The sequence below is a fragment of the Artemia sp. Qi Xiang Cuo genome, chromosome 15 (assembly GCF_049724085.1).
Source record: "Artemia sp. Qi Xiang Cuo chromosome 15, ASM4972408v1, whole genome shotgun sequence".
Lineage (NCBI taxonomy): Eukaryota > Metazoa > Arthropoda > Branchiopoda > Anostraca > Artemiidae > Artemia > Artemia sp. Qi Xiang Cuo.
The window spans coordinates 53,336,171-53,363,582 of record NC_142808.1 but is presented as its reverse complement, the minus strand read 5'-3'; the positions used below and the strand labels follow the sequence as shown (position 1 = coordinate 53,363,582).

The following is a 27,412-nucleotide window of genomic DNA, read 5'->3' as shown; positions in this document are numbered from 1 at the left end:
ACAGTAACATGGTAAACCACGACAAAACACTACTGAAATATTTCATCTCTTGCCTTTCAACGAAAAAAATCTACAATGAACTTTGAAACATCAAAAGAATGTAACAGTGACATGGTAAACAATGAGAAAACACTACTGAAATAATCCAACTCTTACATTTCAATAAAAAAAAATCCATATGAACTTTGAAACATCAAGAGGATGTAACAGTAAAATTGTAAACCACGACAAAAAACTACTGAAATAATCCAACTCTTGCATTTCAATGAAAAATAAAATCCATATGAACTTAGAAACATCAAGAGAATGTAGCAGTAACATGGTAAACCACTAAAAACCACTACTGAAATATTTCATCTCTTGCATTTCAACGAAAAAAATCTAAAATGAACTTTGAAACAACAAGAAGATGTAACAGTGAAAGGTACATCCACGGCAAAACACTACTGACATATTCCAACCCTTGCATTTCAACGAAAAAAATCAATAATGAACTTTGAAACGTCAAGAGAATGTAACAGTGACAAGTTAAACCACGACAAAACACTACTGAAATATTCCAACTCTTGCATTTCAACGAAAAAAATCCATAATGAACTTTGAAACGTCAAGAGAATGTAACAGTGACAAGTTAAACCACGAGAAAAAACTACTAAAATATTCCAACTCTTGCATTTCAACGAAAAAAATCCAAAATGAACTTTAAAACATCAAGAGAATGTAACCGTGATATGGTAAACCACAACAAAACCCTACTGAAATATTCCAACTCTTGCATTTCAACGAAACAAAATCCATATGAACTTTGAAACATTAAGAGAACGTAACAGTGACATGGTAAACCATGAGAAAACACTACTGAAATAATCCAACTCTTGCATTTCAATGAAAAAAAAGAATCCAAATGAACTTTGAAACATCAAAAGAATGTAACAGTGACATGGTAAACCATTAGAAAACACTACTGAAATAATCCAACTCTTGCGTTTCAATGAAAAAAAATAATCCATATGAACTTTGAAACATCAAGAGAATTTAACAGTAACATGGTAAACCACGACAAAACACTACTGAAATATTTCATCTCTTGCCTTTAAATGAAAAAAACAATCAAAAATGAACTTTGAAACGACAAGAGAATGTAACAGTGACAAGGTAAACCAGTACAAAACACTACTGAAATATTCCAACTCTTGCATTTCAATGAAAACACTCTAAAATGAAATTTGAAACAACAAGAGAATGTAACAGTGACAAGGTAAACCACGACAAAACACTACTGAAATATTCCTACTCTTGCATTTCAACGAAAAAAATCCATAATGAACTTTGAAACGTCCAGAGAATGTAGCAGTGACAAGGTAAACCATGACAAAACACTACTGAAATATTCCAACTCTTGCATTTCAACGAATAAAATCCCATAATGAACTTTGAAACGTCAAGAGAATGTAACAGTGACATGGTAAACCACGACAAAACAATACTGAAATATTCCAACTCTTGCATTTCAACGAAACAAATCCCAAATGAACTTTGAAACATCAAGAGAATGTAACAGTGACATGGTAAACCATGAGAAAACACTACTGAAATATTCCAATTCTTGCATTTCAACGAAAAAGATCTAAAATGAACTTTGAAACATCAAGAGAATGTAACAGTGACATGGTAAACCATGAGAAACCACTAATGAAATATTCCAACTCTCTCATTTCAACGAAAAAGATCCAAAATGAACTTTGAAACATCAAGAGAATGTAACAGTGACATGGTAAACTACGACAAAACCCTACTGAAATATTCCAACTCTTGCATTTCAACGAAAAAGATCCAAAATGAACTTTGAAACATCGAGAGAATGTAACAGTGATATGGTAAACCACGACAAAATACTACTGAAATATTCCAACTCGTGCATTTGAACGAAAAAGATCCAAAATGAACTTTGAAACATTAAGAGAATGTAACAGTGACATGGTAAACCACAAAAAATACTACTGAAATAATCCAACTCTTGCATTTCAATGAAAAAGATCCAAAATTAGCTTTGAAACATCAAAACACATGTGCGCAAAAAAAGTATTTAAAAAATGGGGGGGATGGGAGGGCGGGGAGGGGAAGGGGCGGAGAGGAAGGGGCGGAGAGGAGGGGGATGAGGGGGAGGGAAGGAGAGTTGGCTTTTTGGGGCCGGGGGGCTTTGGGGGGAGGGGACCTTATAAAACTATTCAAATGGCAGTTGTGTATTATACCGAGCACAATCGAAAACCGCCCTAATAGAATATAATATGTATCTCTTAATAGGCGTTGCATTACCTCAGATGGTTTACCATTTTCGTTTCTACTTTCAAATTTATATTGTCCCATGGGGAAACTGTGTCAATCAGTTGTCTTGTCCTGTCTATATTTTCAACTGTCGGATAAGAATATTCAAAAATTGAAATTTCCTTATCTGATGATGTCACCTTGTTATCATAGTATTCCAGCCGGATGTTGACATCCAAGAAACATCCAGCAATTGTTGTTGACATCTAAGAAACACCCAGCAATTGCTGTTGACCAGTTGTCTACATCCAGCAATTGTTGATGTGAACTTATGTTGACATACAAGAAAACAACAAATAAATTGACTAAAACTCATAATCATCAAACAATCATCCAATAACAAGATGTCTGCATCCAAGTTGTTGTTGGACTTATGTTGACATCCAAGAAAACAACAAACAATTTGATCTTGAAAGAGGTGTCATTGACCCTGTTTCCGTTAGAGTCGATAATCCAGCAAATGTTGATGTGAACTTATGTTGACATCCAAGAAAACAACAAATAAATTGACCAACACTCATAACCATCCAAGAAACATCCAATAAACAGATGTCTACATCCAAGTTGTTGTTGAACTTATGTTGACATCCATCAAACAGTGAGAAAAACCATGAAAAAACATCCTCAGTGAGAAAAACCATGAAAAAACATCATAGTGAGAAAAACCATGAAAAAACATCCAGTGAGAAAAACCATGAAAAAGCATCCTCAGTGAGAAAAACCATGTATATCCAGGAGTAATACCTGACTCCCTACTAATAGGTTATATTTGTTTTGTTTAGATAACTCAATTTTAAAACTTTGAATTAACTTAACGCTCTTACTCCGCAGGTTGCGGAGAGAGAACTGAACGATGACACTGTTGCTTTCTCTTTAGAATATTTTTTCCTTCTTTGAATTTTAAGTTTTCTTTCCTCTTCTTTTTATGTTTTCTTTTCATTTTCCTCTTCTCCATGAAACTCATCGTCAATTTCAATTCTAAATTCGGTACAAATAAAAATACATAGAAATATAAACAAATAAAATATTTTCATGGCAAGAGGTAACGCTTAGTATAAATACATCCAGATCTAGGGAGGTTAAACAGCAACCCTCCCCCGTCTATTAACCTGTTAAGCAAATGAATGTACAGTCAAAATCTATCCAAGAAAAAACGACAGGTGCTTCACCCTCACTGGACATTCTTAAAGCCTAGTCTAAATATATTAATTCAAATATAAGACGTTTAAAGCGTAAATGGTTTTATTTTCATTTCAATTGGCTTATTTAATTTATTTCGATTGGCTTATTCATTTCATTTCAATTTGCTTATTCATTTCATTTCAATGGGCTTATTCATTTCATTTCGATTGGCTTATTTATTTTGTTTCGATTGGCTTATTCATTTCTTTTGGTTGGCTTATTCATTTCATTTCAACCCCACCATCTTTTTTAGTACAATAGCTGAAACTAGAGGTGCACATGTAATCAAATGCCAACGACAGTCAGTGGCTGATTATATTTGAATTTCGGCTTTTTCTTTATTTTTCCCCGCCCTCAGTCTTTCTTATTATCCATTTTTTATAACTTTCTTCTCAAAGAAGGCTTTTGCCGAAATATGTAAACTTTTCCTGGTTGCCATAGTAATTGATTTCCTAATTATTGATTGATTTTGTAATTATCTAATGTAATGTTTAGTCTCCCACTCTCACATGCCAAAGAGCCTCTGTTTTTTTTAATAAATTGATTTAAATAATTGATCAAACGTTTTCTTTAAATAAATTGATTGATTGAATATGATTTCAAATGATTGATGATGTATCTTCTTATTCATTTCGAATTTCGGTTCAATTTATGAATTTTTGGAGGAACTCAACTTTAACACAAACAAATGGACTCCATAAAGTGGTGAGATTTCACAAAATTTATGAGGCCTGGGGATGGGAGAGGTAAGGATTCGTTTTGACTTTTTTTTAAACTAAGATCCAAAAAAGATCTTATTTAGCATCTAGGGGGGCATTATTATTTTTTTTTTTTTTTTATGAAAATACATAGTTACTTAATCAGATGGCAACCACGATTAGTGGTAAATTTTATTTTAATTTTGGCTTTGCCTTTTTTTTCGTCCCCAGTTTTGTTTTTTCTGTATTTTTATAACCTATGTCTCAAAGAAGGTTTTTAACGAAATATCTGCACATGTCCTATATTTATTTTTCGTACTGACTGAAAATTTTCTTCAGACTGTTCATTTTTTCTTGTTTGACTATTATAACTAATCAGTTCACTTGAGGAGTGGCACCCTTTGGGGAAATTATAACCTAGTAAACGACACAGTATTCACACGGGATTCTGATTAATGGCTAAATCTACTGGGCTTCGCCTGTTTTGGCGGGCGATTTTGGGCTGAAAAACCGCTTTTCCTATCTAATTTATCTACTAAGGGTTGCCTCCCCGTAGTAGCATAATATTTGCAGGCATGAATATATAATGAGTCGGAGGTAAAAGGCTTGAGATTGTATGTGCAGGATTTCAACTTTTGTTGATAGAAGAGCATCGCCAAGTGCTGAAAACCATGTTGTGACCAAGATGGACCCGAGATTGCCCAAAGCCGGCATTCATGCTGGAGGTCCCAGGGACTTCTTGCTGTCCTGTTCTAAGTCGACTTAAGCACTTCGGTGTAGACTTGAGAAGATATGTGATACCCGTCCTGCACTGGTATCCGGGATTATTGCTTTTCCTGAGGCCAAAATAATTTCAATGATTTAAAGAATATGAAAATTGCAACTTGGAATGCTATGACATTAAAAAATAGCTATCGTATCGATATTTTGACTGACGAATTCAGACGATTGGGCTTATTAGGAGTTTCAGAAACTCATATTACAGGGGTAGGAAGCATGAAATTTGGTGATAAAGAATTTATTTACTCAAACAGGAAGGACGGGATACATATACAGGGATAAGAGCTCATGATGAATGAGGAAGCTGCTGAGTCTTGTTTAGGCTGGGAAGGTATTAATAATAAAATACTAATCGCTCATCTATGACTAAAAAGTGCGGGGTATCAGTTATAGTTGTAAATGCCCCTGTCGAACCGACTAACGGAGATAGTAGCGACTCAGATGAATTCTAATTCCAGTCACAGGAACAAATAGACAGGGTCCCAGATAGAGATATAGTGTTTTTATTAGGAGATTTTAACGGTCAGGTCGGTAGAAATAGGTATAGATGGTATCCTAGCCTACGTAAATTTGGCAGAGGAAAATAAAACAGTAATGGATACAGACAGCTGCAATTTTATAGGTATAACTAACTAGATATAACCAACACAGTGTTTGGTCATAAAATGGCCCATACGTTAACATGGTATTCATATGATGACAGCAAACCTTATTGATTCTATTATTGTTAACCGAAACTGGCAGGATCAATACAAGATACTAGGTTTATAGGAGTGAAATTTCGGAGGGGTAACTACGTCCAGGGAAGTTATGATGTTGGTAGACTTTAGGATGAGGATTTGAGAGAAACGTTCTAGGAACTGTTGAATACTAAATTGGAGAATTTAAAATTGGACAATGCAGAAGATGAATGGAATAGCTTTAGGAAAGCAATTTCTGAAGTTGCTGATGGTGTCTTAGGGAAGAAGGTTAGGAACGCAGCTAGGAATATTAGTGAAAAAGTTTTATGTTTATAAGAGGAGAAGAGGCTTGTAAAAGAATTACCTGAGTGATAGATCATATGAAAAATAAGAGGAATGTAAAGAAAGCGGAGAAAGCATTAAAATATGAACTAAGGAGGTGTGAAGTGGAGGCCATGGATAAAATTGCCAAGAATCCGGAAGATACAGCTAGACGACTTAATAGTAAAATATTGTACTGGCATGTTAATAAATAGAGAAGAAGTAGTTAGTCTGGACTTGTCCCAGTTAAAGATAGGGACGGGCCACAATTAGCGATAAGAAGAGAGTTAAAGAGAGATGGGCAGAACATTTTGGGAATGTGCGAAACAAGGATAGAGTTGCAAGAAAAGATATAGAGGAAAATGAAAAAGTTTGTAATGCCTTTGATATGAAGGAAGCTTTGTTTTGTGAGGAAGAATTAGCGACAGTACTAAAACGATTAAACAATAATATGACCCCAGGTGTTGATAGGGTGGTAATTGAGTTTCTTAAATATGGTGCCTCTGACGTAAGAAATAAGTTACTGAAGATTATGAATGTGATTTTTTGAAAAAGGGGAAGTACCTAGCGATTTTTATAAAAAACCCTAATTAATCCACTGTATAAGAAAGGTGATGAGAGAGTGTGGTAATTATAGAGACTTTAGCCTGTTCTCTCTATGCAGCAAATTACTTAATAATATGATACTTTTTTAGACTGAGAGATACTGTAGGCAAAGTTTTAAGAGAAGAACGGTGCAGTTTTGGAAACGGTAGAGGATGTGTTGACCAAATTTTCACTCTTAGGTTAATATTTGAGAAATGCCTGAGTTATCAAACACCTTTAATTCACAGTTTTATAGATTATGAGAAAACATTCGATTCTGTTGATATAAGAGCTTTAGCGGAAGTCTTATCCTTGTATGGTATGCCAGATAAATACACTGAAAAGATTAGTGCTATGTACGAGAATAACACTGCTGCGGTTAAGGAAATGAGGTTAACAGCTGGTTTCGCATTAAATCAGGAGTTAAGCAAGGTTGTGTTCTATCCCCCTTTATATGGATCATTTTGATGGGCTTTGTGTTAAGGAGCACAGGAAAAGCAATGGGAGACCAAGGAATGAAATGGGAAGGAAAAAATTTCCTTGACTTTGACCATGCTGATGATTTAAGCATCCTAGATGAAAGTGTGACCAAAATGGATGAACTTTTAGAGGTTTTGGTGGTCTGGGTTCTAGAATATGTTTGAAAATTAATTTTAAGAAGAATAAGTTGCTAACCCTAAGAATAAGTGAAGATGAAAGGAGACGTTGGGTAATGAACAGATAGATCAGCTGGACAGCTTCACTTACCTTGGTAGCATTATTAGTAAAGACGTTGGAAACAGTAAAGATGTTAAAGGTATAATAGCCAAGGGTCAGGGTTTTTTTTCACAACTGAAAAAGTTTGGAAGTCTGCGAGCCAAGATTAGAACATTGGAAGCTAAAGTGATAACTGTGGTCAAATATGGTTCTGAAGCATGAGCGCTCTGAAAAACGGAGGAAGATTTGCTACAGAGAAATTGCCTAAGATTGTTTTGATACCCTGCTGACTGACCGTATTTCAAACAGTAGGCTGTACAAAAAGTGTGCTTCAATCCCGCTTTCTAGGGCTATAATAAGAGAAAAGAAATGACTAGGACACGTTCTGCGGATGAAGGATGCGGATGATTGCCGAAGATTGTCCTTTTTGGCCAACCGTCTTGGGCTAAACGGAGAGTCATCCGCGGTAGGGGTGGGAGAATGTTGTAAAGAAAGATTTAAGAACTTACTGGAAGGATGTAAAGGGGGAAACTTTGAGTAGATTAGGATGAAGGAGTGTGCGTAGCTGAGTTGGCCTCAGGCGGCTTAGAGCTGCGATGAGTTGTTAGTAGTAGTAATGCATAGACATCGATGAGGAGGGGCGAAGGGCACAAATTTAAACTAAGTTAAAAATAGACAAATGAGAACGATTCCCGTTAAAATTCTGGTAAAAATAAAGCTCCTGGTAGCACTTTTTCCCCTCCCTGGGAAGATTGTCTGGCGTCAATTATGAGCTAGTGTGGTCTCGGGACATTCTTATTGAATTTAGCAGATTATATATCATCAATTTGTATTAAATATAAGTTTTTCTCAACAACATAATTTTAATTTTTAATTTCATTTTAATTAAATTAAATATAACTTTTACAATATTCAATTTCAAGATTAATTAATTAAATCAATTACAATACATTAATTTTAAATTTATTTTATTAAAATTAAATATTAATTTTCTTCTAAAATAACTTAATTTTATCAAATTTCAAAATAACTCACCATTTCCCACTTCTTCAGGATCATCGTCGATTTTTACAATTATTTTAGAAATCGGTTTTAGAAATTATTTACAAATCTCTAGAAATTCTTTAGTCAATAAACCTTGGATTAAAAAAAAAAAGAAAAAAAAAACCTAATAAAACAACAAACAGTTCAGTCAACATGAGAATATTTTATTGGATTCAAACCAATTCAACATTACACACAATATGATAGTCAACCTATTTTATCAATAAACTAACAATAATATGGCTACTCTTATAACAATAATAGAAAACCTAACCACATATGTTTTACACAAGCTGATAAATTCAAATAAATTTTAATAAGTAATATAAACCTAATTGCTTTACAGTAAGTTAGTTTATAAAAAAAAAATTATAATAAAATAAGGCCAAAACGCAAACATATCAAAAGTATTTTACATATATACGAAACTGAACACAGAAACCAACTCGCAAAAATAACCTGATAGAAGACAATAAATTCATTGACGGAAAATAAACGAATCGCTTTATTATAACGTTACAAACATCAGATTTTTAGAAATTCAAAGAAAAAACCAACGATCAAAGACTGACGGAAAAAACAACCAAGCCGGGGCATTTGACAAAACAGGTTAGATGGGGGCATTTTGACAAAAATCCAAACATATCCTTTTTTACCGTAAAACTAAAATTAAGAATTTTTTTACTTACGATTTTCAGATAGATTAGCCAGAACTGTAGCTTGACTATATCTCTTGTTTATTTTAATTTCTTTGTTTTAGACACCGCATTTATTTTTTATTATATTTATTTGAAGCTCGGCTTTTGCAAATCGATCCATAGTCGGCCGATCTGATAAATGATATATTTAATCAAATACATTCTAAAACAATAACAACAGAAGAAATTTTCATTCGAAGATCAAAAATAGCTTTATTAGCTACTTTTTTACTAAATTAAAATCACCAGAATCAAAAATAAACGTAATGTAATCCATCTCGCTTCAGTTTTCATTATTTAAAAGCAATTTTTTTTTTTTTTTTTTTACAAATTTTTTACAAGCGTGACGCCAAAGGAGTGTACAGGGTAGGGCAGGTGTGTCCCGAGGCTCAATTTATTGGGGGGGGGGGATCTTCGTAAATTTTACCGAATCGCTACATGGTTTATGCCGAATTTTCTGCATAAATCAAGAATTTTGCTAAATTTCGGGTCGATTTTGCAAATTTTCTGCCAAAATTTTCGCCTTTTATTTTACTAAATGCCAAAAAAGGTGGGGGGGGGGACCCCCCCCCTCGGGACACCCCTGGGGTAGGGTAACCCCCTATGCAGAAGGAACGGAAAACAATGAACGAAAAAAAAGAAAAAAAAAATGAAGAAAAGAAGAGCAAACAAACAAGGTTAATTTTCAGCCAGTGAATGAGGAAAACAAACTTATTTTGTTTTTTTATTTTGTATTTATTTTTATTATTATTTTTATATTTTGTTTTTAAATTTTGATTTAGCCCTCCACTAAGCCTTCCAAAAAAATACAACATGTATAGTATAGAATTTTTTTTTTAGCCAAACTTTCAATTTCATTACCAAGAGGTGGCTCTTTTTTTTGTGTTTTCTGTTTTTCTTTCTACTTTTCTGTTTGTTTTGTTTTTCTGTTTAGTTTTTGTTCTTGAGTACATTCGAGGGATATTCCGTTTCTTTTATTTTTCTTTAATATTTTCAGTTTAGCGAAGGTCTTTGCAGAAATGTCTGCTTTGTTATCATTACCGCTTTATAACTGACTTGGTGAGAATTATACTTGTTTGTTTTCATAATTTTTCTTTTTTTTTTTTTTTTTTTTTACGTCGTGCAAGGCCCGCGAGGTTTTAGAATCTATTTACAGCAGACGGAGAAACACATTTTTTTGAATAATTCTTTATCAATGCCTTTAAAAATTATTTCCACAACTTTAATACGTTATAAGACGTTGTTTGTATGTAGCTTAATCCAAAGACACCAAGCATCAGGATTTGTCACGTAGACGGGAAAAGTTGTTAATGTTTCTCCAAACATTAGTGCAGAAACTTTATATATATAGGGCTAATTTCAGTAATTCCGATTGGATTCAATTAAACCAACACGACAACACTGCATAAAAAAATAAAAAAAAATCAAGCCTCACTTATACCTGTTCTAATTTCACACAACCGCAGCCGCTAGAAATCTTAAAAACTCCTATATAATCCTCCCAAAATTAATTTTTAATTCCCCTGAGACACTAGCCCCTTCCCCCAAAAATACCGGTAATTGATAGCTTACAGATGAAAAAGAACGCCATTAAGATAGCATCAGTTTAGGTAGCACCAATTTCACGCACTAGAAACTTTGAAAATTTCTACATAAACAATATTACCATTAAATTATAAATCCTCCCAGAATTGATTTCTAATTCTCCCAAAACACTATCCCCTCCCAAGCTGATAATAGCTAATCGCTAACTGATGAAGAAGAACATTAAGATAATATCAGTGACGTTGTAGTCTATCAGCAATAGGTTATTTAAACATTGATAAACATACATTTGAAATTTCTCGAGAAACATGAAATATTATTATATACGATCATATATTACTATTATGAAGTACTATATTATCATATATTAATAATACATATATCATATATAATCATGTATTATTCAAAGCGACTTTAAATTAAATACTGAAATAGAAAAACTCATTACATACTGTTTATAAGTGCTTTTTCAATCTTAAACGATCCGTCGGGGAGGAGGGACAAAGGGAAGAAAAGTACATTTCTAAGAGTTTTTTTTTATTAGGGGGGGGGGGGGCAAAATGGGGCAGGAAGAAAAAGCTGGACATTTGGTAGGCAAACAGGCAATGCCGTACCCAGTATTTTTTTCGGAGAGGGTTTTACTCAAAAAAAAGTTTAAGGGGGGGGGGGGGGGGTTTACACAAAAAAAACTAAAAAAAAAAACACAAAATTTGCTTATATCCATTTTTACGAGTCAGACAAAAATTTCGAGGGGGGGGGGGTTCAAACCAGGTAGCCCCCCCCCCCCTGGAAACGGCCCTGCAAATAGGGAAAGTTACAAGAACTCTCCCAAAGTTTAGTATACACATTCACCACTAGGCTGGCACTTGAATATAGATAGAATCTGGCCTAGTCTGGCAACGATGGTCTTATTTACCTCAAACTTACAACATAAAATAACAATATACTTTCATTTATTTTTAAAAATTTAATTACTTTACGGGCACTAATGACATCAATTCTTATAATTTTGAAAAAAATTAAATAGAACACAGCAGATAATATTAAATCTCAACCATTGATCACTCAATCACTACTAGGAAAGAAAATAATTTCAATATTTTAATACTATAATATAATATAATATTAATATAATAATATAATACTAATACAATAATATCATATAAATGTATAATATAGATAAACCAATACCACAAGAAATGTCAGATCACTCATGCAATCAAACAAATTAATAAATAAAAAGTAAATAAATAAGATTCAGATAAAAACTAGAAAACTAGTAATCCCTTATGTATAAAAGCAAAAATATTACATTAAAGAGGAAATTATTAAAGGCACAATTGATTGCAATAATAAATAAAGTAATCCAATATTAAAGCTGACTATATAGTGGACATACTTCTACAAGTGAACTGAAATCCCCACATCTAAAAAGCCACGAACTTTTCTTAATTATTAATATTATTAATTAATGACATTATCAAAATTTAAATTAATTAATAATTAATCAATTGATTAATTAAATAATATTAAAAATATAACGAGAATAAGGAGAAGTATATTATTTTCTATGTACTTTTTTATGCAGCTACTGGGCAAATTAATAATTCATTAATGAGATTATTAGAGAATTAATTAAGTAATTAATATCATTAAAAAGTGATTATGATTAATATGCGTTATGATCAATTACTAAAAATAACTAAAAAATCAATTACTAAAAATAACTAAGTTTATCTTTCTCTTGCAGAAGTTAGACTTATTTGGCTCTAAGTCAATACATAACCGACGTAAACCAGACATATTCAAGGCCGTATCCAGGATTATTTTTCGGAGGGGGTTTTACTCAGATTTTTTTTCGGGGGGCGGGGGGTTACACAAAAACACCTCAAAAAACGCATACAAAATTTGTTAGTATCCAATTTGGTTACGTTTTTAAGAGTCAAACAAACAATGCGGGGGCGGGGGGTTCAAACCCCCCCCCTCTTGGTACGGACGTGGTGATATTAAAACAAACTTTTTACCAAAGAATTACAAGGAAGTTGTTTCTCCTTTTTTCTTTATTTACTCTCTGCAACTTAAATTGCTGCAAATTGTGTTCTTTTTTTACATTACTGAACGTGACAGCCTGTCGTGTATTTTTGTATAATTTGTGGCACATTTAGTGCCATATTAAGTGCAACAGGTCCTTTACCAACTAATCCAATAGGTTTCTTGCATCTGTTGAGCCTTTGCGTGAAGGGACTAACGCCTGGTTTTGACGGACCTGGCTTGACGGTTTTGACCTTCTCCTCATAAAGGAGAAGGTTTCAGATCGTTAATAAAGTTGACTTTTAAATACTCTAGGTAAACGCTGTTGAAACACAACCCTGAGAAAATATTCTTCTACGATTTAAAAATAGTTAATGGGATTTAAAAAAATGGGTAATTGTTTTTGACGTGTTTTTCCTATGGGTAATCAGCTCATGATCAGTCAACTGCATGCCAACCAAATTTCGACTCCTCCAAAAGTTAACCAATGTTTGCTGTTCAACTATTAAGCTACAACTTATGATACTAGACAGAGGCAGGGCTGTAGGCTACTGGCGGATCCAGGGGAACGAAAGAACCCCAGGCCCCCGAGATTTTTCTGGCACCCTCATTCCTTGTTTTTCTGTTTTTCACTCTTTTGTTTTAACAAATTTGTCGATTCGGAAAACTATTGGTACCCTTGGCATATTTACCCCCCCCCCATCCCAAGATTTTGTTTATTGGAACCCTTGTCACATTAGATCCGCCCCTATTTTGCTCTAGATCCGCCCCTGCTATAGGCGCAAGGAGGACCTCCGAGAGGGGGTCAAAACCCTCCCTTTAGAAAATCTAAAAAAGGATTGAAAATGGAGCATAACAAGGCTTTTTTTAATTGTTGTATGCAACAGTGGGTGTGGAACTTCACTGAGCTGGCTGTTTTTTAGAGGGGGGGGGGAGAATGGACAGCAGTGAATAAATTGTACTTTAGCATTTTTGCTTCTCCTTCTTTCTCGATCTGGTTCTGCCTTCATACTTCCAATTGAATACTTTATTTTGCTATTTAGTCACGCGTGGCACGACGTTTCCCATGTCTGGCGCGAAAAGTCTTAACAGTGTGCCACACATGGCAAAACAAGTGGCACTTGGAGATGCACACAAGTTTGAGGAGATTGGAAAAACCCAAGGGTGAGTGGCAAGGTGAGGGCGAGTGGCACTAATAAAGTTGACTAAGTTTTACGTAAAAGGAATGCCACAAGGTTTGTGACTACTTGATTTAAGTCACCCAGTTTATGAATTTGGCACTTTGCTGCTTAAATATGGGTTCCATATAAGCACGGCCGGATCTACAATATAGGTGAATAGCAGGCCACTTATGGCACCAGGCCTCAAGGGGCGTCTGGAATATTTAATTTTAAATTTATATTTTTATGTATTTAAATTCTTATATAGAAACTTTAGCTCTTCTTACTATAGTTTTTAATCTATATGCAAATTCTAATTATTAAAATTATCAAAATTCATTATTAAAATAATTTATTAATTAAAGTACTTATATTAAAACTTATTAAAACCGATCAAAAGTTATTATTGATAGTTTTTTTTTTAATACAGGAAGTCCATTTAAATGTCAAATAACCTCCGATAACTAGTGGTAATTGACGCTCAAAACAATGGAATAACCTCCTAATTATAACCGACAATATTACTAACAAGGCCAATATAGTTCTTTCTTTACCGCCTTCCCACAGTAAAGGGGTTGCCCCCTCTTTAAAAGATCCTGTACATCAGATAAAACACAACCCACGTGGCACAAAATGTGCCATAGGTGACATGGCATGACGGAAGTCTCCAACCCCTTAATAAAAATGTGATAAAAGTCATACAAATCTAATAACACAAGCAGTGGCACCTATTCAAGAAAATGTAGGGGGGAGGGGGGGGCAATGATTTTTTTTTGGAAATTCTTTTTTAATGAAAAGACAAAAAAACATATTCATCAAAATATCTAGGGGAGGGGGGGGGGGAGGGTTGGATTTTTCAATTTTCCCAACGAAAATACAAAAATACGTTTATTTTTTAAAATTGGGGCACCTGAAAATAAGTCATAACAAGAAACAAAACTCTCATCAACAGAACTACTTTTGAGACTAGTTATATAAATTGTGGCCGCATTTTAAGAGCCAAACCTATTTAGTATGTTCTGGTTCTTCTGGCTTCTGTACTTCCACCGAGATTTTCTTCTTTGGTCGTTTTCTTTCTAATAGATAAGAGACATCTAACGGTTGTTCTTTTGTTGCTCGTTTTGCTAAAAGACGAATCGCTACTCTATCCAGGCGCTCCATCTTTTGAGACAGCTAATAATGATAAAAACAATATTATCAATAATAAAATAAATAAATAATTAACAAAATAAAAATAAATGGTATATATATATATATATATATATATATATATATATGTGTATATATATATATATATATATATATATATATATATATATATATATATATATATATATATATATATATATATATATATATATATGTATATATATGTAATTTACCCATTCCAAGGTTGAGTCAAACCATCGTACTCTATTTTAGATTTTACGGCCCTCTCAAGGTCACACCCAGGGGAAGTTGCCGAGTTTGAGCCCCCCTCCCACCCCTGAAATTATTATCTGATTGGTAAAAAAGTAACAAAAATACATATGAACAAATGTTGATGTATTCTGTAAACTTTTTAACTCCCTCCATCAAACAAAAATCCCCCTTCCCCCGACAGAATTCTGGATACTGAGTAAATTTTCAAAGCAAGAGCGAGAAGGTTTTCAGCTTTTTTGGTTAATTACGGATCTACTTTACAGATCTTAAAAATGTGGCACAGCACACATGGTCGTTCGGCCCTTACTCGTTTTGTTACTTAACAAGGGCACTGGGTCTCAACATTTAACATAGAACAAGACCAATGTAAACTTCAACGATTGGACGCTATATATCATCACTGTCTAAAGGTTGTACATGACCAGGGTCGTATCCATGATTATTTTTTTTTTTGGGGGGGGGGGTACAAAAAAAATTAAACAACACGTTAAAAATTTGTTTATATTGGTTTATCTTTGTTTATATTTTATTTACGTTTTTACGAGTCGGCCGAACATTTCGGGGGGGGGGGGGGCGGATTCAAACCTTCAAACCCTCCTCCTGGATACGGCCTTGTACTAGACATTTTTTTTACATATCTGCTGAGCTCCATTCAAAAATAGAATGTAGATTATGATGATTGAAACGAGATTGAACACACATTACCCTCCCTTTTAATATAACTCAGTAAACATTGTTTGGCATTTATATCAGGTTAAAAATGCCAAGTAATACATTTAAGCATAGTAACGACGATATTTTGATCTCTCCCCCTTCCTTTAGAAAAAGTGTATAGGAGCGAGATTGCTATGGCGTAGCGTAAATTAGAATTTCCCCAAATTTACATTTTTACTTAGAATAACTGGGCGTAAAAGCATCATACGCACATAGGAGGGATTAGAGGGAACAGAGAGAGACGGAGAGAGAGAGGGAGGGAGGGAGGGAGAAAGTGAGACTGGGGCAGAGAAATAAGAAAATATAGGGGGAGGGGAGATGCAGTTACAGAGAAAGAGAGTGAGAAAGTGAGAGAGAGAGAGAGAGAGTGAGAGAGAGAGACAGAGAGAGAGAGAGAGAGAGAGAGTGAGGGAGAGAGAAAGTGAGACTGGGGCAGAGAAATAAGAAAATATAGGGGGAGGGGAGATGCAGTTACAGAGAAAGAGAGTGAGAGAGAGTGAGAGAGAGAGAGAGAGAGTGTGAGGGAGAGTGAGACTGGGGCAGAGAGATAAGAGAGATAGAGAGAGAGAGAGAGAGAGAGAGAGAGAGAGAGAGAGAGAGAGAGAGAGAGAGAGAGAGAGAGAGAGAGAGAGAGAGAGAGAGGGGGGAGAGATGAGGATACACTTACCTTGACGTATTTGACTTCGTCTCTAACTTTAGCAAGTGGTACTTCTTCTTCATCTTTTAATTTCTTTTTCTTTGTTGAGGGAGTAGACACTATCAAAGAGCTTTCATTTTCTGCAACTTCCGACTTGTTTTTCAGGATGTTTGGCTTGGATCCAGGATAATCACTTGGATGAGGCTAAATAAAAATTTACAGTTTTTAGATCAAGAAATAGGCTAACCTGATATTTTTGTTTTTCGAGAAGTAATCATGACCAAAGATGCTTGTGATGAAAGTGACAATCCCAAAGGGCAGATAGCAAGTTTTTTTTCTCGAAGGCTGACAAATAAATACAGCAGATGGGGGTTGAAGAGAGGAGCAGCCTCCCTCTCCATATAAACTGAACAAATTCAAGTTGTAATGTGACTCTTTACTCCGGTTTGAAAAACTTGTCTTTTTTTATCTAATATTTAGGAAAGTCGCTAACTACGCTTCTAAGAAAAAAAATGGGGTAAATAAAGATGCAGGATTAAATTAAGATTTAAATTCGATAAAAAAAAAAAAAAAAAAAAAAAGAATCGGACTGGATTCGGAAATGTGTCTGTCAATAGAAAAATAGAAGATACTATCATCTGGAGTTATCTAAAAAAATGGTTTAACTTAATATTAATGTGATTGTTTTATAAGCCTACATTTTTTCATTCATTAATTTTTTTAATTTTACTCACTATTTTCATTTCATTTATTTATTTTACTCTTCACTTCATCTTTCTTACACTTCCTTTTACACTTCATCTGCTCATTGAACATACATTACGAAAAAATTAACAAAAAAGAGACTTAATTTAAAATGCAAGAAGTTCAATAGTAAAAATTTTAATTGAAAAAAATCAAGACCCTCAAAAGGTTCCAGGCCACAGCGAGGCCTCGATAATAATTGGTAAGACCAACTTTTAAACCTTTAAATCTGCTTTCAAAAGAGATTGATAAGGGATTGGACTCCCGTCCTCAATATCAGTATTGAAGACTCATCCCAAGACAACTTTCAGAAAAAACCCTAAGCTTTGAAAAAAAACCTGCTAAAAAGGCTTAAAAGGCGATTGGCTTAAAAACCATAATTCCCTTCCTTCCGAGAAAATCTAATCACATGCTTTAGTCCGAAATTTCCGAAGACCCTCATGTTTCGTCTGGATGTCCGTTTTTCTAAAACACATCCTCCTCCCTCCGGAAAAACCTTCTGATCCCCTTTACCTAGAGTTATGGCTAGAGTAAAAATGTGGTTCTATCCCGCTTTCCAGGGCTATAATGAGAGAAAGGTTGAGAAGACACGGACACGCTTTGCGGATAAACGCTTTGCGGATAAGTAAAGAGGCAGCCTTTGAACAGACTGCGAAGGAGCGTGAACAATACGGAGGAGGAGCGACTAGGTGCTGCAGTGAGTTATTAGTAGAACAAGCAGTTAGTAGTATATCTTTTTACGTAGCATATTCGTCAATATTTCCAGCAATAACTAACTATTAAAATCTATAATTAAAAAAAAAATGAGGAATATATGTTTTAGAAAGTGCAGTGAATATGTTAAAAAATCCGGAGTATATATTTTAAAAAATGCGGGGTATAGATTTTGAAAAAAAATGCGTAGAGTATATATTTTAAGAAATGTGGAGTATATATTATAAGAAATACGGAGTATATACTTAAAAAAATGATGAATATATTTTTCAATTTGAATTTTGACTGTTCGGTAATTGTTTTATTGACTTTCGATTAATTTGACTTTTCCATAGTGAACAGGAAACTTACCTGAACAGGTAAATTTCTATAAGGATCATGAGTGCACTTGATACTGCCTGTTGCAGAAAAAATTTGCTCCGTAAGTTTACGTAACGTAACATATTGCCTTAAGATATACTAATGTGAAAGGTTCTATGGCACAGTGTGAAAGGACCATCCCATTACACTATCTCATTACACATGCGTGGTTTCGTTTTTTTGTTATTCTTTCTTTTTGCCGCGATTTTCGCTTTTTTTTTGTTTTTTAGTTTATTTTTTTTAGCTACTCCGCTTTTTTAAAATTCCATATAATGAATAAAAACAAGTTATTGTTTTTTCAACTTCATTGGTAAAATTATTACCAAATTTTACCGATAATTTTTGTTGCAAAATTTCGGCAATACACTAATTGTTGACAACACAAATTTATGTGAGGAGAAAAAAGCCCACGCCACCTGCACAAACATCACAATTTTTACATTTCTCTTCATAATTTCCTAAGATTGAAGATTTTTATTTAATAAAAAATAAGCAAACAAAACAATCAAATAGAGCCTAATCGAATTAGCCGAATCGAAATAGAAACTCGAATCGAATTATCAAAACAAATTTTATAATCCACCAAAGGACACACAAAATAAAAACAAAAAAAGAACAAAAAAACATAACAGCTTAGGGCGGAGAGGGGTTAATAAGGGTACCTCAGGTTGGCCAGTTCATAGTTCTACACTTAAAGGGATTTTAAATCTCACTGAAATCACTGAAAATCTCACTGAAATCCTCATCATTCACCTTTTTCAAATTTGAAACTCGTGAAGCAAAATTCAGAGATTTTTGAAAAATTACCTGGTTAATTAAAAAAAAATAATAACTACCTGTTAAATTACCTGGAAAACTAAAAAAAAAATACCTGGTAAACTAGGGTAAATTAAAAAAAAAATTACCTGGTAATTCCTGACAGGTTTTAGCTTGACATCAAACCACATGAAAGCAAAATTCTTCGTTGAGCAAGGGAACTTAGGCTTTGGCGACTTGGAGAACATTCTAGCCGCTTTATCCACTTTCAAATCACATATATACACATGGTCCTCAACTGCATCCCTGGGTCTACCCTTACAAAAGGTTTTCAAGTCAAGAACCCAACAGCGGCCTAACACAGCCCAGGATGGTATAGACTCAAATAGAGGCATGTGAAGAACCTCATTTGGGAAGAACTTTCTGGTTGGCTCGTGATAAGTTTCGTGAGGTCGAAGGTAATGATGACCATAAACGAAAGTCTTGTTGCTGAAAAGGAAGAAAAAGAAAAAAATTCCAGTTTATTCCAGAAAAAATAATTCCAGAAAAAGAAAGAAAAATTCCAGTTTATTGTGGATAATTTTAGTGTTTTCTGTGTAATTTCAAAGTTGGAAATATGGCATGGAAAATTTCCCTTTATTCAAACCATGGCCGTATCCAGGATTTCGCGGTGGGTGGTTTTTGTTTGGGGGAAGTGGGATTCCCGGAAGCATTTTTGCTCGAGAAGTAAGGGGGTAAGGGTTCTTATCTGCATTTTTCGAAGTATACTCGAGTCGGAGAATTTTTTTTAATGGAGGATTCAAATCCAGAAGCCTCCCCTTCCCTGGATACACATCAGCCTCAGATCGTAGCTCCTCCCAAACCTCTGGAGGCATCTAATGAAAACAAGGTTGTCTTGCAAACGAGCAGCATTATATATGTCTCCCCACTCAATGAGGTTGTATAGGTCGCTTGTTGTGTCTCGTTCGTATTTGCTTTGAAGCGTGTTTTTCAGCCTTTCCCGTGGTCTTGTGATCTCGATTGTTACTGCAGAGGCCTATTGTCTCAGGTTTGGTTTGTTCGCGTTTATCCCTAACTACCGTTTTTTCCGATTTTTTTTTTCGTTAATTATGCATATTTTTCTAGCATTGTCTCTAATTTTACCCCTATTTTCTACTGTAACGTGTGAGTTACAAATAAATAAACAAATAAATTCACTTATTAACTTATTAACAGAGGGTGAATAAACAGAGGAAGAAGAGAATTAATCTCGTTTGAGGCACACCACAAAAGCTACGAAAACCTTCAAAAAAAGTGCGTAGATATCCAGTTTTCTCATCTCCTCCCCCTTCTGGTTTTTCATCAGAAAAACCGGTTTTTTCCCCTTCCGGTTTTTCCGTTTTTTTTAATCAAGAAGACAGTCTTTATTTCTTCTAATCAAAGATTATTTGATTATTCTAATCAAAGAAGACAGTCTTTATTTATGCTCCCCCCTCCCCAACTGGTTTTTCCCTTCCAGTTTTCTAATCAAGAAGACAGTCTTTATTTCTTCTAATCAAAGAAGACAGTCTTTATTTATGCTCTCCCCTCCCCGCCCCAAGAGAAGATACGAGAAAAGATTTAATGGCCTTCTTTGAATTGAAATTTAAAATGGCAATCGAATTCATAATTTATACGCTGTAGCTTTTTCGGAAATTGAGAGATCAAGAGTGACACACACACACACAAAAAAACCCAGAAAGAATAGAAAGGAGATGGAAGGAGAAAAAAGAGGACATTCCAAAAAGTTCTGAATATGTGAATTCAATAAATTTAATAATTTATTATTCAATTTTCTATTTAGTTTACATTTATTTTTTAAGATTATCCAATACGGTTATATTTTTCAGTTTTGGTTAAATTTTTTATTTTATTACTTTATTAAACATTATTTGTAATTCTACACTGATTCAGTTCTACATACAAGATAAAGGGAACTTTGTTCTTTTTTTTAATGTAGTTTCATTTTTTTACTTTTCATTTAATTTTTATTCTACTATTTCATTATCATTTTTTTTGTCTAATGTTTTTAATTATTTAATTGAAATTATTTTTTAATTCCTAACTGATACGGTTCGATATGCAATATAGAGGTAACTTACTTTTCATCCCTGAAGATCCTTTCAATTTGAAAAATGTCTAGCTGTTTAGGGGTATAGTTTCCATATAAAGTTCCAGGGGTTCTTAGAGGGCCCTCATAATCGTTATACTGAGATCCATACAGGCGATCTTCCAAACCAACTGTGTCATGGTCACGTAAAACATAGACATGATCACCTATTAATAAAAATGAAGAATTATTAGAATATTTTAAAATAATCATTTTATAAAATAATAATTTATTAATTAAAAAATAAATAATCAATTAAAACAAGTTTCAATAAAAATTTAAAATATACTTTATGAAACCTTATTTAATTGTTGCTTTCTAGGCTAGAATCGTGACAAAAATATCTGTTTTGCATTCCGGTGTTCGACAAGAGTGTTCCCTGATCTGGGTATTCTATGTACTCAGAAGTTTCACTGATCATATGACCAGTCGCAATCACTGACAGAACAATAAAAGGCTTGAAAGATCAGTAGTGGCGCGGACCAACAGGTAACTACGGGGCACAACTCACTATCTCCGTTGTTGAGACTAAATTTGCTTGCCCAGTTTAACACTCTGGGGTTCCACAAGAGTGGGATCCCTCGTATTTCATATATCAGATAAAAGTTATATCAGAATAGGTCTTCGGTAATTTGTGAAGTAGGTAAAGTCATTGATTATGGCACTACCCCTAACTACCCATCACAGCCGAAAGCCACAGTTCAAAAGCCACAGCATAAAGCCAGGTCAGTTCCTTCACTGTATTAACCTTAAGGGACGCCACTTTTCGAGTGAGCACACCTTGGGACGCACAGGTTTAACCTCAAGAGGCCCAAAGGTCCCCCTTGCATATTTACTTATTTGATTAATTGTGCAAGTCAAAATCAAAATAAATTGAAAGAGCTTGGCAATACTTAGTCAATCTAATTAAACAACTGGCCAAACATGGTCAATCCATTAAAACAGCCAGTTAAAACTACGTCAATTAAATAAAAGAATTTTACAATTCAAGAATTTGGCCAATTAGTCAAAACAGCTAAAACTTGGTCACTAAAATAACAGGTCAAAGTTTAGCTAATCAATTAAAAGAGCTACTCAAAACTTAGTCAATTATATAACACAACTGGTAAAACTATAATTAACAAATTACAAGATTTAGCCACAACTTTCTTTGGCATTATGCACCGCCGCTAGTTAGAAATATGCTAACTACAAATATGGCAGAAACTGTCAAAGTGAAATAATTTTAGTTCATTTTCAATGATAGAAAAGGCTATATCTTGGTGATAATGACGGGTTACCCCCCCCCCCCTAATGTCTCAGTACCGCGATATTGAATGTTAGGCCTCTCACGAAATACTACTTTAAAGCGACGTGGAAGGTGCCAATTACAATACTTGTACGAAAAAAAAACAGTCTATTCAAGTCACACAATCAAGCTGCACACATCTTATCAACTTTACTATTTATTATAATAACAAACTCAGTTACACATTATATTAAATTCGCTGCGCAACACTGAGAGAAAGATAGTCAGAAATTTTTCCAAGAATTGGAAAAACTTGACAAATCAATTAAAAGAGCTAGTCAAAGGTTATCAAAGAAAAAATGGCCAAACCCTGGTCATTCAACTATCAGTGCTGGTCAAAACTTTTCGTTGTTTTTCATTTCTCATGTTATATGTTGTATTTTTTTTATGTTGTATTTTTTTATGTTGTATTTTTCAATGTTGTATTTTTTTAAGTTGTATTTTTTTTATGTTAAATCTTTTAATGTTGTATTTTTTTATGTTATATTTTTCTATGTTGTATTTTTTTATGTTGTATTGTTTTATGTTGTATTTTTTTATGTTGTATTTTTTTATGTTGTCTTTTTTTATGTTGTATTTTTTCTATGTTAAATTTTTTCATGTTGTATTTTTTTTTTATGTTGTATTATTTTTATTTTGTGTTTTTTTATGTTGTATTTGTTTTATGTTATATTTTTTTTTCTTCACTTACTCCTCTACAACAGCATTTTAATGTTTGTATAGACGGTAAAAATATATTATTATTATTTACAAATAACAGTTAAATACCGACAAACCATTTTATTTATAAAAATAATGTATAAAAATTATATAAAACAGCTCGACACTCAAAGACGGCCACTGTATATGTGATCGAAATATCCAGAGATTTTTTGCTGTTGTTTCACTGTCAAACAGTTCGTGGTAACGAACTGTAAGTAAGGAGCGACCCGGCTCGAAATTCATCGAAACTCTAAAAAACGGAATTTTGATACTAATAGACACATCAAAAGAATTAGATTTTTATGCTGATTTAAAATACATTTGAATCTGTCTCACAACTTTAAATTTTAAAACAATAAAAAAACTTTAGCGTAAAGAGCGAGGCGTTGAGGAAGGGACGCCCCCTTGCTCATACGGAATGATTTCTGTTCGTTTTAAGTTTTAATGTCGCTCCTTACTTTCAGTTAAAAAAAAGTTTTTTTTTTATTTAATCAAATAAAAGGATTTGTCCCTATTGAACTGTTAATAATTTATAAAAATACTACAGAGATTTTTGATTTTTTGTTGCACGTCATCGAAAAGGCAGTGTGGTCTCCGGAGATACCTATACTACTATTAGCAGAGCATTAGTTTTTGCTTTATGTGTGCCTTAGGCCACGTTAACATAAGCCACGTCTTACTGACCAGATTTCAGATATTCAAACCTTACAATGCATCAAAACTTTACTTGCCTTGTTTAATAAGCATATCCTTAGACACGTAGGATAGATAGAAAACGTGCCCAGGAGGCGGGTCTTCAGGCTGAGGTTGGATGATCACACAGCGGTTTCTATTAGTAAATTTCCTTGTACACTTGAAACAGTTATAGGTTTCTTCTGGATTTGCCACTTGGACACAAGATGCATGTTGCCACGTCTCACAATTTTCGCACTGTACCATCAGACCTTCTTCATGAGGGAGCCCACAAAGACACAAAACTACCTGTAATTACAAAGGAATTTAAGGAAATGTCAAATTGAGCAAATGACAAAGCCCCTCCCCCCCAAAAAAAGAGACAAATTAGCAAAACTAAGCATGTGATCATGCCGCATCGGCTCATACCAAACTTCCACAAAAACCAAACTAGCGAAAATAAACGTGATGCCATGTCACCCTGCTACGCATCACGATTTTCCCATGTCACAAAATACATGCTGACATTTTTGACAGCTGTTACATTGTGCCATTAGGTCTTCTTCATTCAGGAGGCCCCGGAGACATAAAATAACCTGTAAATAGCAAAAGTTTCAAAGAATTACAAAACCACGAAGGGATGAATTTACCCCCACAAAAGCCAAATTAGAGAAAATAAACTGCCACGCTACCCCGTTTCAGAACTTTACCCAGCCTCACAATGCATGCCGCCACGTACCACCAAACCTTCTTCAAGCGGAAGCCCATTGAGACACAAAACAGCGAGTAAATACAAAGTACTTAGAAAGAATCTATAAAACGAACAAGAGATGAATAAACCCTCGCAACAACCACGTAACCCCAATATCCACAGTCACATAATTTTTTTTTACCACGCTTCCCAATGCATGCTACCACGTGTCACAACTTTTACACTGCATCATCAGAACTTCCTCAGGCAAAAGACCATATAAGCAAAAAAACAATGTAAACCAAAAGCTTGACTTGACTCAAGGCTCCTGCTGGTGGTCCAGCGTAGAGAGATGAGACTCTTTGCCTCCATTCCGAACGGTCCTGCGCAAGTGTGACTGCTGCTTGGAGATCAGTCCCGATCATGGAGAAGTACTGGGTAAGGCTGTAAGGCTGTCCATCGATCTGAGCTGGGGTCTTACAAGGCGGCGCGTCTAGCCATGTTTAAGAGGATCAACATTGAAAAGTGTGCCGGAGGGTGCTTCTTCTGGCATGCGAATTTAGTGGCCAAACCACCGTAGGGTTCTTATGGAGAGCTGACGAGAGTTGGGGGTCAGATCCGTTAATGACAGTAGTCAGATGTTTGAAACGAAGTCGTACCACTTGATCCCTTCGATTTGTCTTAGGATGTTTGTTTGGGCCACATCTATGGCATCACGAACAGAAGCAGATGCCGGACAAGTTTCAGCACCGTAGAAAAGGACTTGCGTTACGGTCGTGTTGTAGATCTGCATTTTTGTTATTTGGCTAATGTTGGGCTTTGACCACAAGGAACGGCATAATCGAGCCATAATAGACACAGCTTTCGCGATACGCGACTGGACTTCCATTTCAATTGAGCCGTTATCCGAGACGACAGATCCAATGTAAGTAAAAGACTTGACAACTTTGATAGTGTGCCCTAATACGTTGAATGATTGAGTTGGCGGAATTTCCTGCCGGGTCGATGATCCTTATTTTTATTTTCTGCCAGCTAATATGTAGTCCCACTTTCAAGGCTTCTCCCGACAATGTATTGAGAGCTGCCTCGAGTTCAACTGCAGAAGTGCATATCAGGGCAATATCCTCTGCGAAGTCGCAATCGGCTGGGACTCTATCGCCATATTTCAGTCCGGATTGGAGCCGATTCATGGTTCGGTCCATGACATAATCAATCACCACGTTGAAAAGTTCAGGAGCAGCAACACAGCCTTGCCTTACACCAGTATCTATCTCGAATAGTGGGCTTCGGTGACCATTAACCTGGACGGAGCTATTTGAACCAGTGTAGAGCGCCTTGAACAGGCGGCAATATCGATCAGGGAGTCCCGTTCGTTTTAGTATCAGCCAAAGGGACTCACGGTCGATCGAGTCATACTACTACTACTACTAACAACTCACCGCAGCACCAAGCCGGCTGAGGCCAACACAGCTACGCACGCTCCTCCTCCACCCCAATCTATTCAAAGCCTCCCTTTTTACACACGCCCACGAAGTTCCCATTTCCTTTAAATCTTTCTTTATCACGTCCTCCCACCCCAGACGGGGACGACCTGCTTTCCGTTTAGTCCTAGATGGTTGGCCGAAAAGAACAATCTTTGGCAATCTGTCATCCTTCATCCACACAACGTGCCCTAACCACCTCAACCTTTCTTTCATTATAGCCCTAGAGAGCGGTATTGAACCACATTTTTCGTATAGCCTATTGTTTGAAATACGGTCAGTCAGCCGGGTACCCAGAACAATCCTTAAACAATTTCTCTGGAAAAAATCAAGCAAATCTTCATCCGCTTTTGGGAGCGCCCATGCTTTAGAGCTATATTTGACCACTGTCATCACTGTAGCTTCTAATATTCTAATCTTGGTTTCCAGACTTATCTTCCCATTCTTCCAGACTTTTTTTAACTGTGAAAAAACACCCTGAGCCTTGGCTATTCTACATTTAACATCTTCACTGCTCCTACCATCTTTACTCATAATACTACCAAGGTAAGTGAAGCTGCCCACCTGATCAATCTTTTCATTACCCAACGTCACATTTTCAGCTTCACTTATTACTAGCCTTAGTGACTTAGTCTTCCTAACATTACTTTTCAAACCAATTCTAGCACCCTGAACTCACAAAACCTCTAAACTACTACTACTACTACTAACAACTCATCGCAGCACCAAGCCGCCTGAGGCCAACACAGCTACGCACACTCCTCCTCCACCCCAATCTATTCAAAGCCTCCCTTTTTACACCCGCCGACGAAGTTCCCATTTCCTTGAAATCTTTCTTTATGACGTCCTCACACCCCAGACGGTGACGACCTGCTTTCCGTTTAGCCCTAGATGGTTGGCCGAAAAGAACAATCTTCGGCAATCTGTCATCCTTCATCCACACAACATGTCCTAACCACCTCAACCATTCTTTCACTATAGACCTAGAAAGCGCTATTGAACCACATTTTTTGTATAGCCTATTGTCTGAAATACGGTCAGTCAGCCGGGTACCCAGAACAATCCTTAAGCAATTTCTCTGGAAAGCATCTAGCAAATCTTCATCCGCTTTTCAGAGCGTCCATGCTTAAGAGCCATATTTGACCACTGTCATCACTGTAGCTTCTAAGATTCTAATCTTGGTTTGCAGACTTATCTTCCTATTCTTCCAGACTTTTTTTAACTGTGAAAAAATACCCTGAGCCTTGGCTATTCTATTTTTAACATCTTCACTGCTCCCACCATCTTTACTAATAATGCTATCAAGGTAAGTGAAGCTGTCCACCTGATCTATCTTTTCATCACCAAATGTCTTCTTT

At 35.2% G+C, this 27,412-nt stretch overlaps 1 protein-coding gene across 1 annotated transcript in view; it reads right to left on the bottom strand.

The window, feature by feature from the left end:
- Nucleotides 1–11,335: 11,335 nt before the first annotated feature.
- ash1 (histone-lysine N-methyltransferase ash1) overlaps nt 11,336–27,412 on the bottom strand; it is a 175,436-nt gene continuing 159,359 nt past the window's right edge. The window contains exons 15-19 of the mRNA XM_089101909.1: nt 23,942–24,191; nt 21,213–21,387; nt 19,242–19,581; nt 16,549–16,722; nt 11,336–14,918 (exon numbers count right to left, since the gene is read on the bottom strand). Of these exons, the coding sequence (XP_088958035.1) occupies nt 14,751–14,918; nt 16,549–16,722; nt 19,242–19,581; nt 21,213–21,387; nt 23,942–24,191 (1,107 nt within the window). The 3' untranslated portion in view covers nt 11,336–14,750. The remainder of the gene's footprint in view (nt 14,919–16,548; nt 16,723–19,241; nt 19,582–21,212; nt 21,388–23,941; nt 24,192–27,412) is intronic.